General features: G+C 40.1%; 1 protein-coding gene across 1 annotated transcript in view; it reads left to right on the top strand.

Annotated features, from left to right (window-relative positions):
• The window catches only part of syne2b (spectrin repeat containing, nuclear envelope 2b), a 156,898-nt gene that overhangs the window by 73,579 nt on the left and 70,264 nt on the right, over window positions 1-13,055 (top strand). Inside the window, exons 67-79 of the mRNA XM_040137436.1 lie at window positions 1,765-1,920; window positions 3,093-3,233; window positions 3,940-4,116; window positions 4,479-4,616; window positions 4,882-5,067; window positions 5,257-5,370; window positions 5,663-5,815; window positions 5,899-6,015; window positions 6,267-6,404; window positions 7,605-7,736; window positions 8,419-8,496; window positions 9,547-9,714; window positions 12,385-12,459. Of these exons, the coding sequence (XP_039993370.1) occupies window positions 1,765-1,920; window positions 3,093-3,233; window positions 3,940-4,116; window positions 4,479-4,616; window positions 4,882-5,067; window positions 5,257-5,370; window positions 5,663-5,815; window positions 5,899-6,015; window positions 6,267-6,404; window positions 7,605-7,736; window positions 8,419-8,496; window positions 9,547-9,714; window positions 12,385-12,459 (1,773 nt within the window). The remainder of the gene's footprint in view (window positions 1-1,764; window positions 1,921-3,092; window positions 3,234-3,939; window positions 4,117-4,478; window positions 4,617-4,881; window positions 5,068-5,256; window positions 5,371-5,662; window positions 5,816-5,898; window positions 6,016-6,266; window positions 6,405-7,604; window positions 7,737-8,418; window positions 8,497-9,546; window positions 9,715-12,384; window positions 12,460-13,055) is intronic.

The raw sequence follows: 13,055 nt of genomic DNA, 5'->3' as shown, positions 1-13,055 counted from the left end.
CTGTAAGTAAATGACAAGTTTTGCATAGGTTTGAGTCTCAGTATGTACACTGATATAAAAAAAGGTGACAAAAGGGATGGGAAAAAATCTGATAATTAATTCATTTATTAATTCACAAGTCTCCTCAGATCTGCATATCTAAAGATTTTGAAAGTTTTGATTGAATGTACACAGAGAGAGGGTGTGTGCTGTGTGGTGCAAGTGTCCAGTAAAACTCGAAACGTCTGACCGTTGGCTTGGCCTCAGGCCCAGAGGCTGTTTGGTGTTTGGTGTTTGTTGTTCACGTCTATCAACCCACAGACCCAGAGAATCTCTCTGCCCTTTGTCCCAAAACCTGAGCAGAGGCCAACATCTCCCCATCCACTCCAGCTCTCTCTCCTCACACACACACACATTTCCCCTTCCCCTTGGAGAGGGTCCGTGTTGATGAAAGACCTGGACACCCCCTCCATCGCCCCACATCTCCCCCCCAGCGCTCCCACCGTCCCAACTCCCCTTCTTGTACCAGACACCTTTTGTTCACTGTTGTAAGTGGATCTTCCAGGTGGCCTTTGTAGCCTAGTCGCTTCATAGATGCACGCGCACACACACACACACACACACACACACACACACACACACACACACACACACACACACACACACACACACACACACACACACACACACACTTGTACTTCTATACTTGTAAGGACCCTCATCACATAATACATTCCCTAGCCCCTAAATCTAAACCCCGCTCCGACCCTTAACCCTTAAACCCAACAGTCCTTTAAAGGAGTGACGACCGGACACAATGTCCTTGGTTTCCAAAAATGTCCTCACTTTTTTAAAATCGTCCCCTCTTCTCTAAAATGTTCTCACATTCCAAAACAGACCTCTCTTTTTAAAGATGTTCTCAATTTTGAAAAACGTCCTACCTTTTCCAAAATTGTAAACAATTTGCAAAACGTTATCGCTTACTGCAAAACACCCTCACTTTTTAGAAATGTCCTCACCCTCAAAACACAAATTTGTCCTCACAAAGATAGACGTACAAGAACACGCACAAATGCATACACACTCACACACTTTTGCGCTCACCATGTCCCTCTCTCTCATGCCAAGAAACCGTCTCCCTATACCCTCTCTTCCTCCCTTCCTTTGTATCGCTCCCTCACACCCACACACACGCACGCACACACAACACGCTCAGTTTCCCGTGGTGATAACAAGACGCACCTCCCTCTACAGCAGAGCATCGGACGTATTCAGGCTAAGGTGGTCTCCTCCGTGTCATTTCTCACATCTTAACGGATTTTCTTTTTTTAATTTAGGTCGTTGTTGCAAAGTAGACTCTTGTTGAGGTGGAAAGAGTTCTGTCTAACTGTTGTGGAATTGAAGGACTTTGAAGAGGTAGGCTGTGTTTGATGAAAGCAGGACAGGAGAGAGAGAGCTGAAGGCTCAACAAAGCGCTGAGAGCTCGCAGGCAGGTTTATTCACAAAAAGATGGAGATAAGATCAATGTCTCTGTCCATTTGTTCTAAAATACTGCAAGATTTCCACTATTAGACTGAAAACTTACACCTTCCTGACAAAAATGTTGCTGATGTTGCTTGTAGGAAAGTGATGTGTCACTAGCGGTTGTTAAGAATCTGCCTACAAGCATTGACAGAGGTGTTTTTTTCAGTGTTGAAAAATGGTCATCGCAAAGCTGACTTGTGGCACGTATTGCTGCAGAAAACAAGGCTTATTTACAAGATTCTGTTCTGTCTGTGGTTTCAGGAGGTCCACGGCCAGCTGTATGCCCAGAAGGCTTTGCTGCAGCGCATCATGGAGAGCCTGAGAATGAAGTACTCTGACATGTACACGCTGGTCCCAGTCGAGATCGAAGGCCAACTGCAGGAAGTCACGCAGTCACTGCAGCAAGTTGAAGTGAAGGTACACAAGACTTTGATTTTAAAACAGCTTGTATAAAGCTGCAAAATTTATGGGCCCTTAATTGAAATTTTGTAAAAGCACAGACGCATATTCAAGCAACTTCAGGGAAAATTTAAAGAGTCTAGTTAATGTAATACAGGAAGTGTTGTTACATATTTCAGTCAATTTTAAGATTCCACTCGTGGCTACATTTGCCAGGATTCTAATGAGTTATTTCCCCCACATGGCTCAGAAATAACTTAAAAAGAAATGAATGACCGCATTCCCTCAAATCCCCCTGTATGTGATGTAACACATACAGTATGTTCTGGTTGTGCCCCAAAAAAGGTTTTGGGAGTCATTCTTCAGTGTAGTTTCTGAAATAATACAGATTCAGATTTCACCATCCCCTCGCATAGCCATCTGTGGTAGATCAACAGAAGATAACATCTGGACAAATATTCACACTAATGGGATTGCCTTCACCTCCCTAATTGCTTGCAGAAGAATTCTACTGCTGCTGGAATCCTCTCTACCCTCATCTTCTAAATCCTGGATATAGACAATGTCATGTCATTCTTAAAACTGGGAAAAAAGAGGTTGCTCCCATTGATTCTGTTCCAATTGACAACCATTAATCAGTTACTTTGATTGGCTGCTGGGTTTTATGTGCATGCTTCCATGTGTACCTGCCTTGCTGCTATCAACGACTGACTTCCTTCTTGTTTTGTTATTTTCTTTTTGTATACTTTTTTGGTTTGAAGTTCCGTTATTATAATTTATTACGACTCGTCTTCATTTCTGTTATTAATGCCAGATCTCATTGTTATTTTTATTTAATTATTTTTATTTACTTTCACTGCTATCTTTGTTGTCTATACTACCATACTATCATATTATCACTGCTGTACTCTTCCTTTTGGAAGGGGCCTGTGGGATGGGGTGTAAGTCTCTACAGTAGACCTACTTAAATTCATAATATGGGGCACTTAATAATCTAAGCATTAAGGCAGTTCATATTTTTTAAAGTTTTTAGACAGGAAAAAATAAGATTATTCATCCATTTATTTGCAGAAATAAATGCTCAAGATCACGAAAAATCGATTACTAAAACAACATTTCCTGTAGTACTTACTTTAAAGCCTGTTTCCTACTGTAATTGTTGACGTGTTTGTCCCTGATTGGTCCATCAGATGGGAGAGGCCGTGGAGAGGAGTGGTCCTGTCCACAGGCTGGGGGCAAAGCTGTCTGAGATCCAGGCCGGCCTGAGGTCAGTTCAGAAGAGATTGGAACAGAGAAGCCCTGATGTGAATGAAGCAAAGACCACTCAGAAGGTTGGTAGAAACATGGAGGAGACTCTGTCTGTGTTATTAATATTTTGTAATCTCTCGTCTTGCAGAAAACTTATCGAATGACTATATAATGTATAATAACTTATAATATATATTATATAACAAATAACATATAATACGTTTTGAGTAACTTATGTGTGGTAGATCCAAATTCCGATTTTAGAGCTCGCACCCAGTCATGAGAGAAGTCATGGAGGAGTTTGGCTTTTCCTGACATTTTCATAAAGCCAATAAACATTTCAGTTTGTTTTGTAATGTATTTGGGGCTTTGTCAAGAACACAGAACATAAAAAAAAGAAACACTGTTTTCATCACAGAGTGTGCCTTGTCCTACAAAAAGGTCTCATTTTCTTAGGCTATTATTTATTCATACTCGTATTAATAATATAATCTTGTCTGCCAGAGCAGTTTTTTTTTAAATTCATCACCTTGAATAATTTTGTAGGTTAGTGATTGATCACTGGTTGTTTTGGCTACATTTAAAAATACACACAAAACTACTAAATGTAAACGCTGCTTAAAAACTTAAAGATTCTTCTAGGTGATGTATAAATTGGGATTTTTATTTCAAAGTCAATATATTTAATGTGTTGGTTCTGTCATAATATTCACCCAAAGCATAGTTTCATGTCTGAAAAAATAAATCAATTATCAGTGCATCTTCACATATGCTTGTATTTGTGTCTAGCGTGTATGGGATGAGCTGGATGTGTGGCACTCCTCTCTGGCAGCGCTAGAGGTGGACATGCAGGACTTGGAGAAGCCTGAAGAGGCACTGATCCTCACAGAGAGATTGGGGGAGGTCCAGCAGCTTCACTCCCAACTGGCCAAACAGGCCGAGCAGAGGACCACCCTCCTCAGCAAGGTCAGAAAGACTTAAGGTTTACAATTGAAACTGCCAGTGTTTGTTACCCGTCTAATTCCCTGCTTATGATTTCCGAGTCATAATTACAGGTTGTCGTGCCTCTAGATTTGTTTGGTGTCAAACAAGAAGAAGGATGTAATGACCGTTTTTATTTGTTGTTGTTGTAATTTTGAAATCAACCAACCTAGAACTATGTATTTGATTAATGTTTATACTACTTATTTTCAACTGTTATATATCCCTCATTTGCAACACTTGTTAGGCGCTTGTAATGGTCGGTGGCTATGCAACAGTGTTCACATAGTCGGTTTGGTTTCTTGATTAAGCTTGTGAACTAAATATTGTTTTGTGTTTCTGCTCAGATTCATATGTGGCTTCAGGAGCATCAGGAGATGATCAGCAGCTCTAAGAGCTGGATGGCTGAGGCTCAGTCGTGGCTCGTTGCCCCCTGCACCTACACCACCGCTAAATGTCTGAGCAGCCATGTTGATGCTCTGCAGGTTAGTACACTGCACACCGCACTGCACTTTCAACACCACTCTTTCTTTATACAGTTTCTCTACTTTACTATTATATGCCATTCAATGCTACAAACACTTAAGTTCATTATGTATAACTTCCTGCAGGAGAATGTGGTCAATGTAAATCGAGGAAAATCTGTTTCAGTGTTGCATTGGCTGAAAAAAATCGAACACCTCTTGATGGATCTATACTGAATGTAAACACATTTTTGACCAAAAATTCTTCTCTTGTCTTGTGTTGCAGGTGGTGTTGAGTGACTCAGCACAGATCCGGACCACCCTGCAGGGCTTCAGTTCAGTACTGCAGGAAATGTCACAGGTTTGCGACGTCACAGCTCTCCAGGAACAGCTGATCCAAGCTGACTGCCAAGTGGCCAACGTTCAGGACAGCTTCACTGTTCCTCTGTCTCAATTGGAGCACGCCTCTGCTGTGAGTTCTTTATTTTATCTTTTTCTTTTTTTTTTTAGTTGTCTTTGAACAGATCTTCAACAGATATTATTTATTGCATTTATGTTATCTTATCTCTCTTTACCGAGACATCTGTTGCTTATCCTTCTGCTCCCGTACTTTTCTGTTTTGTAAATGGCCAAATATATTGAGTGATTTCTTGATTTGTAGGAGGTGGAGGCCATTGAGAGTGAGGTCAGGCAGATAGAGAACCATGTGGCTGAGATCAAGACTTTATTATCGTCTCCAGAGACTTTCCCCAGCCCCAGAGAGGAAAGTCTTAAGGTGAGATGAGGAAAAGGACACATCTCTTCCATCGGTATTTTATATCAACACATAGTGATTGTTTGTATGAGAAAAGACTAAAATCATGTGTGAAACTGATCAAGTGATTGTCGGTGCCAGAGGCAGTCAGTGTATGCTTTAGTGGCTCAAACTATAATTTCTACATGGTGGAACTTTTTTGCAGTGTGTACAATTCTGAACTGTCCACTTTGCAATACAAACATTCAAAAAATATATAATATTGTTTTTAATCATCATTTTCTTTATCTGAATGCTCTTCTTATGTGTACAGGTGGTTGAGCAAAGGATCCAGTCCATGAGGAGAACAGTGGCTGAGATCCAGAAGTGTAAACCAGGCCTTTGTCTCCCAGAGAAGGCTGACGAGACTCTGACTGTCTTTAGTGTAGTGGACCAGCTCCAGACTCTACTGTTGGAACTGGAGAAGGTCAGTAAATCAAGCAATCAATCCGTCAGTCCTGCACTATCGACTTGTCCTTCACTGAACCTTTTTCTTCACTGTTTTTGCAGAAAGTCCCAGCGCTGTTCATCCAGCAGCCTCCAACTCCGATCCAAGCCAAAGCTCTGTCAGCTGAGCAGACTACTTCTCAGTCTCACCTCCTGATATCCAATTCAGGGGAGGCTGAGGTTAGTTTGGTTCACTGTCCAAAACTGTATTTTGTGCTTTGTTATTAGGTTACTGTTTCGTTTTAGTGATTAAAACTGGTTTAGGAGATCTGGGAGTTTGAAATATTTTCCGTTTTTTGAAGGGAAATATTATTTTGAGATTGATTTAAAATCCTATATTGCCAAGATTATTTACAGCCCCAAAGTCACCATGTGTAGAAGACAAGTAATAGTCAATTTAACAAGAACTTTACTTTTTGGCTGGCTCTCAGAAGGAAGACACAGAGCAGGGCCAAATCAAAATTGTCCATGATGAAGAGGATGTACTGAAGATATCTGGACCCACACCGCTGACCGTGGAGTGGTCTTCACCTGAACAGAGGCAGTCCGGGACACCTGACAGTGCTCAGGTAAAGAAGCCAGGGCGCCATCCTCCTCTCTTCTCTTGCTGAAAGAAACAACCAAACTGGTGAACACTGTGTCTTTACACACGTAGATCTTCAGCGGTGTACCACCAAAACATGTTTATGCTCACTGTTACCTCAATTACATGAACTTAACATCACTGGATAATAAAACCTGTGTTTTGAATATCGACTATCTACTACTAGCTACCCTCTGTAGCCTTGAGAGGTGGCGCTTAAATTTGTTGTTTGCTTCTTTATGATATATTAGTGCAAAGTGTAGAGTGGTTGCTACTAACATGCATGCGTACCCACTCGTATGTTATTAACAAATTATGTAAAATATTCCAAAGTTGTTGTTTGTTTTCCCTGCATGCTTAATACTAATCTTTTTTGCCGTTAAAAGTGCAGGCACAGGGACATTGAGCTAATGTTTGACATATTGCACTCATTAGACATCATTTTCACATCAAAAATTGGCCATCATGTTAACCTCCCCAACTGGATTCATTATAAACACATGTTGAACAGACACACTTTGTTTAAACCCAGATAATTTAACTTTAAATTCTAGTGGAAATCCCAGAGTTTCTAAAGATACCAAATATGCCTGGCAGAATTTTGTGGGAATATTGTATAAAATTATATGCAAGATATTGTAGAATATTTTAATTTGATGTAATGTTGCGACTTTAAAAAACATGGTGTATTCAGTTTTAACAAAGTTACTAGAGGCATCATAGCTATGTGTTTCTGATTAAACTAGAACTCTCTCACAAGACAGTGTAGTAGTTTATGAGAAAATGGTGAAAACACTGAATTTAATTTATTTATTTTTCAGTGTTAAGAAATATTTTAAGATAATTCCTTGATCTGCATTTAAAAAAGCATATTATCTACTTTTTCCCTGGTCCACAGCCTAACCTTTCACCAGATTTAATTGAAATCAGTGGAAAGGTTTTTGAAATATCCAGGTAATTAACAAATATAACTCTCCAAAGTTATAAAGGTTGAAAAGCATGTTATAGCTGCTTTTAGTGCAAAAGTAAACAATGACTGTCGTCAGCAGAAACAATGGTCAGTTTGCAGCTCAGAGTCCCAGATGCACTTTGACCACCCCGCACCCCGCCCCCGCCCCCACCACGAGCCCCTCCACCCCACACCCCCCATGTGACTCTGCACATGAGCGTGTTTCCGTGTCAGCAGCGGGAGCATCAAGGCGTGCTCCAGGCTGAAGAAGCCAGAGAGACAAAAGACAGTGAGCAGCAGACAGTGGAAGAAGGTGGAGGAGGTGTTTTGTGGTGGCTCTGGGATGCTTTCCTGGGTGCTTCTCCAGAGGTAAAGAAGGTTGAGAGCTACTGTGGAAAAACCATTCATCCATATTCCTTCTCTGTCCTTCGGTTCTTTCGATCACCTCTTTTTTCCCCCTCGGAGTTGCTTGTTACCAAGGTCAACTACTTAAAAGTAGGTGGGAGGGATTTATCACACTGGATGCCGTAACGATTTCTAGAACAAATTATAAGAAAGCATTTGAAAGTCAACCAATTTTGTTAAAATTGATGAGACACCTGAGACCATATTGCTCTTCCTGATATCATAAATCCCAGCAATTTAGTTATCCTACTGAACCTATTAAACCATTTGTAAAGGCTGTATGACTAATCTCTGACCTTCTTTGACCTGGGTCACTCCGCACTCCACATTGTTGGCACTGAGTTCCTTCACCCTCCTCACCTCTACTACTATTTCCCTACGCAGGATATCAGATCCTTTCGTGATCCTTAATAAATCTATTCAGTCACTGCAGTTTCCAATTCTTTTCTTTTTCAACCTCCCTGGATTTTGTTCTTCCTCTAGAGGGCAGTATCAAACAGGTTTTGTAATTTGTGTGACTGCACTGTAGATGAATGAATTCTGTTAACTCATAAAGGTTACCAGCAGTCTTTTCTCTTTCAGCATTTAACAGTTTCATCTGTTTGTTTATATAGACTGTTATAATATATGTTATTGTTGGTGTCAGGAACCTGTGGTTGTTGTCCCAGAAGAGGCTGAAGCTGCTACTGGACAAGGCACTGAACAGACTGGAGAAGATGGACAGGTAACTCAACTCTCAGCACTGTCAAAACTCATCATTGGCTCCTACTGAAATAATTTAAATGAGTAATTCTTCGCTTTTTTTAATAGGATAAGTCTGATAATGTTCAATATTTCCATATTGTCAACAAATCCAACAAAAAGACCTTAACCAACAATGAATTGATCCTACTAACAAGTATTGCCTGTGTATCCGAAGCCTGATACATAATATAGTTGCTCCAGTGTTGTCATAAAACTATTAAAATACATCGAGCCACACTGTTGCAATCATAACCATGAACACACACTGTAGATTATCTTCTCTCAATCCCACATACACTGTACTGCCGACATAAATACTCGATAGGAAACGAAATCCACGTCTGAAAATAGTCCCCAATAATTGCACTATTTACTCCTGTTTGTTTGCTAAAAACTATGGTACCCAGAAGTTTTACTTTGCCTTTTTTAAAAATCTTCGGCCCATTTTAAAAGATTTGCTTCTTTAGTAGGAACAAATGAACTTGGGCCTGAGTGCCAAAGACAAGGTAGGAAAGTTGGAGAATACACATTGTTGGTTATAATCTTTTAATGGGATTTGTTGAGAGCAACAAAAGTATAGAACTTTGACCGCCATATCTTTTAATTAATCTCAGTTATAGGTTGTGGTGGATCTTTTGTTTCTTCTTATCAGTTTCTTACAGTTTTGTGACCTAGTAATTTGAGCTCATGCATGTTTTGTACTTTACTTAAGAGTTAGCTAATAGTGTAAAATTACTTCACATTTCCATTTTACATTTATTTTAATGATGCCAACTTCCATCCTTTAATAAGATTGAAGAAGTACTGAAAACTGCCAAAAAGAGCCATTGAATTTATTTTACCATAAAGCCGATGTTATAAAGATAACAAAAAGATGTCTGTAACATTATGTAACTTCCTTAAATTCCTTAACAGAGTGTATCAATAACTGTGTGACTCCTGACCTTGTGGGTAACCCTGTAGACTAAATGATCAGTGTATTTAACTGACTGACCTGACTGATATTCTAACCCTGCTCATGTTTCTTCAGGATGTTGAGGGCCCCACTGACAACACAGAAGCAAGTTCATCTGAAGCTTTATCAAACCCCCTGGGCACAGTCAGAAATGAGTCTCTGCCTGAGAGCATGGTAAACACAGCCTCGACCGTAAAAGTTTCCAAATCCAACTCTGGGCCCCAACAGAAATGTGTAGTCTCTTAGATCTAGAACTTGTTTAAGTAGAACTGTTCACTTCTTCTCACTCTAAGCCAAGGACTACGTCTAGCTTAATGTGCAAAATCTCCAAACCATCCTCGAAATGAGCCTAGATTCCACAACTTCTTCTACAATAGACGTTAGACTTGTCATTTCTTTTCTGAAACCAATCCTGGAGCTTCCAGTCTCTTCTAGAACCTACCTTAGAACTCACAGTGTGTCTAGAATCAAAGTCAGTCCTGCCGTTCCTTCTTGAACCAAGCCTAGAACAGCAGTGTCTTCTACAACGCATTAATAATCTTCTAGAATCAGGTCTTCGTCTACAATGTTCTAGAATGAATCCTGGAGCTCCTACTGTTTCTAGTCCCATCTTCTTGAACTAAGTCTATAATTCCAACTTCTACTACTAGATCTAATGCTCTATGTTTCGTTTGAACCAGCTGTAAGATTCTTGAATTTTTCTGGAACCAAGGCTTTTACTACAAAAAAACCCTTTTTTATAACCAAATCTAGAAAACCTACTTCTTCTACGATCCCCCAACTTTTTCAGGATCCAGCCTGTGAGGTCCAGGTGTCTTCTAGAATCAAGCCTAGATTACAAGGCTTCTTGTAGAATTTTCTGGAAAAAGAACTACCTCTTCCACAATACTGAAATTCCCAAATTCCTTTATACCAATGTTGGCACCCTGATATAGAACTCTATACTCTTCTCCTAACTAGCTGTATAGCCCTTTTTTCTCCTAGAGGTTTGTTTTTTATATACAACTAAACCTTATGACTCCTCGTGTCTTCTTGAGCGAAACGTAAAACATAAATTACTTCTACAACCTGTTCTACCTGATCTACCAACTTTTTCTAGATCCCACCATAAAATGCCCACTGTCCGCTGGAATGAACTCTCAATTTCAAGGTTTCTACTTCAATCAGACCATTGAAACTCAAATCCAAATTCTTCTAGACTAAAATCTGTACGTCCCACTTTTACGCACAAATCCAGAGCTCCATACTTCTTGAGCCAGCTGTAGAGCCCTTGACTTTTTCTAGAACCATTGCTTGTCTTTGCAACAAAACCCCTGAACTCCTCACTTTTTCTAAAACCAAACCTAAGACACCAATTACTTCTAGAACCCATTCTAGATATCCCAGCTTCTTCTAGATCTAACCTTAGACCTCTTCTAGAATCGAGAATCTTCTAGAACAAAACCTGGAACTCACTTTTGACTTTTTCTAGAGTCTGTGTTTTGTCTACAAACTCAGAACTTTTAACCTCTTCAAGAAATTAGCTTAGAACATTCATTCTTCTTGAACCAAGTCTAGAACACCTGACATATTCTAGCACCAAGCCTAGAACTCAGTTCTTCTAGAAATGTCTGACTTTAAACCCTCAGTGCATTTACATGGCAGAGAAATCCATATATTGGCCTCTACAGCTCAAAGCTGTGGATGCTTTGTTTGTTTTGGATTGTTTATCCGTATTACTTACTGCAAATATTAAAATTAAAATAGAGGATAAGAATAAGTAATTAATTCAAATCTAATGTGTGCCAAACACGTACTTTTTCTAAGTTTACTTGTGTGTTTACATGAAGGATTACTGAGCTTACCCATCCTAGGAGTACTTCTGCCAATTCGGTGACAAGCAGACACCACTGAGATGTGGTTCAAGGTGACACAGCACATTATTTGCAACTAAGAGAGAAGTGGTTGGCAGGGTGATGGTTACTGTTTTATCAAAAAATGAAAGCAGACTGATGGTATTTAGCATGTGGGGTGGATGGTTTTTAACAGTCTGTAATAAGCTTTTGCAGAACCCTGAATTCTGATGGGGTAATGTTTTTAGAAAAGGCAGAAACAAAGTGTACTCATAGACATATTTTGTGAACCATGTTTTAAAATGTATCATATAGGGAATGGGAATTTAGAATGGTTAAACTTCTTGATCGTTGACCTTTTCATTTACCATTGGAGCTTATTTGCCAGCAAATGCAGAGCATATGTTAAATAAACTCTTGCTTGCTTGCTTTAATGCATCTGCCATTTGTATTGCCATAAGCAGAATTTGATAATAAATTGTTGTTTACAGAATTGATTGAGTAACTGAGTAATTATTACTTTGATTAAATGCTCAGTCTCTTCCTGGCAGCAGGAATGTGTGGAGAAAGATTCTGGTTTTGTTATGACTCAGCGTAATCACTAACTTTCTGCAATACAGCCTTTATACTTAAGAAATCCAACCTTTCTCGGATGATCATTGGCCATGAAAATGCACTGGTTTGACATGATTACTGATTAACACACTGCTGTTGGCAGGTGAAAACCTCCAAATTTAGTTTTAATCTAGCAATACCTAATTAGAGCAATTGTACATAAACAATCAGAAAATTATGCTACTTGCTTTTATGCAAGCTTTTAGAGGCTCATCTATAACTTCAGCAATTCATCAATATCAATCTATGAAAAGTAACAACGCCTATGAAGCTGCCATATTTTTGGAGATACAAGGTTTTCACCTGAAAGCAGCAATACTGAGATGTCTTACATTATATGGCATGTGCTGTACTTGTATATTGTTCCACTTTTGTCTTTCCATTCTGTCTACATATCCAAACAAGAGCACAAATACAAATAAACCCACAACAGTGATCTACTCCTCCGTCTCTTTTTCTGTGTCAGGAGCTCATGCAGGGTCAGAGGGGGCTTGCATGGAGGGGGCATGACAGCAATCCAGAGGGGCTGAAGACAAACACAGTACATACACAGAGCACACACACACACACACACACACACACACACAAACCTGCACAGGACACACTCACAAAGATTGTGATTGTACCAAAGATTTCAGAGCTGTAAGATCAGAAGGCAACGAGGTGGTCAGTGGAGACGTCTCAAAGTCTGGTTCTGCCAACAGATGGAGGATTGTTGGCTGCTAAAATCCTTCTAGAAAGCATCAACTGTAACCACCACTCAGGCGCATACACCTTCTCAACTCAGTGTAACATCAGCAGAGGCCTCGGTGCCTCCAGCCTCCCCGCCTCCACATTCAGACGCCAGCATCAGGACCAGACCGGGCCTGCGTCCTGCAGCACCCCTGATAGATCAAAAAAATATCATACTCGCTGCCCAGGTTTCAGCATGATACACAGACAGGAGCACCGTCGTCCCCCTAACCCTCTAACCGTACAGGAGTGGATGCAGAGGTGGAGCCTAGTTGCACCCAGCTCACGGATGGACTGAGCTGACAAAACTACTGTTCAGTCAGAAAACAACCATCTGGTATTTGGTTTACTAGCTGAAGGGCTTTATGCTTGACCCGGCACACAGCCTTGGAGTTGGATGTTCAG

This window comes from Xiphias gladius, chromosome 10 (assembly GCF_016859285.1).
Source record: "Xiphias gladius isolate SHS-SW01 ecotype Sanya breed wild chromosome 10, ASM1685928v1, whole genome shotgun sequence".
Taxonomy (NCBI): Eukaryota; Metazoa; Chordata; class Actinopteri; order Istiophoriformes; family Xiphiidae; genus Xiphias; species Xiphias gladius.
The sequence above is the reverse complement of the archived record's forward strand: the minus strand, read 5'-3'. Positions and strand labels throughout refer to the sequence as shown.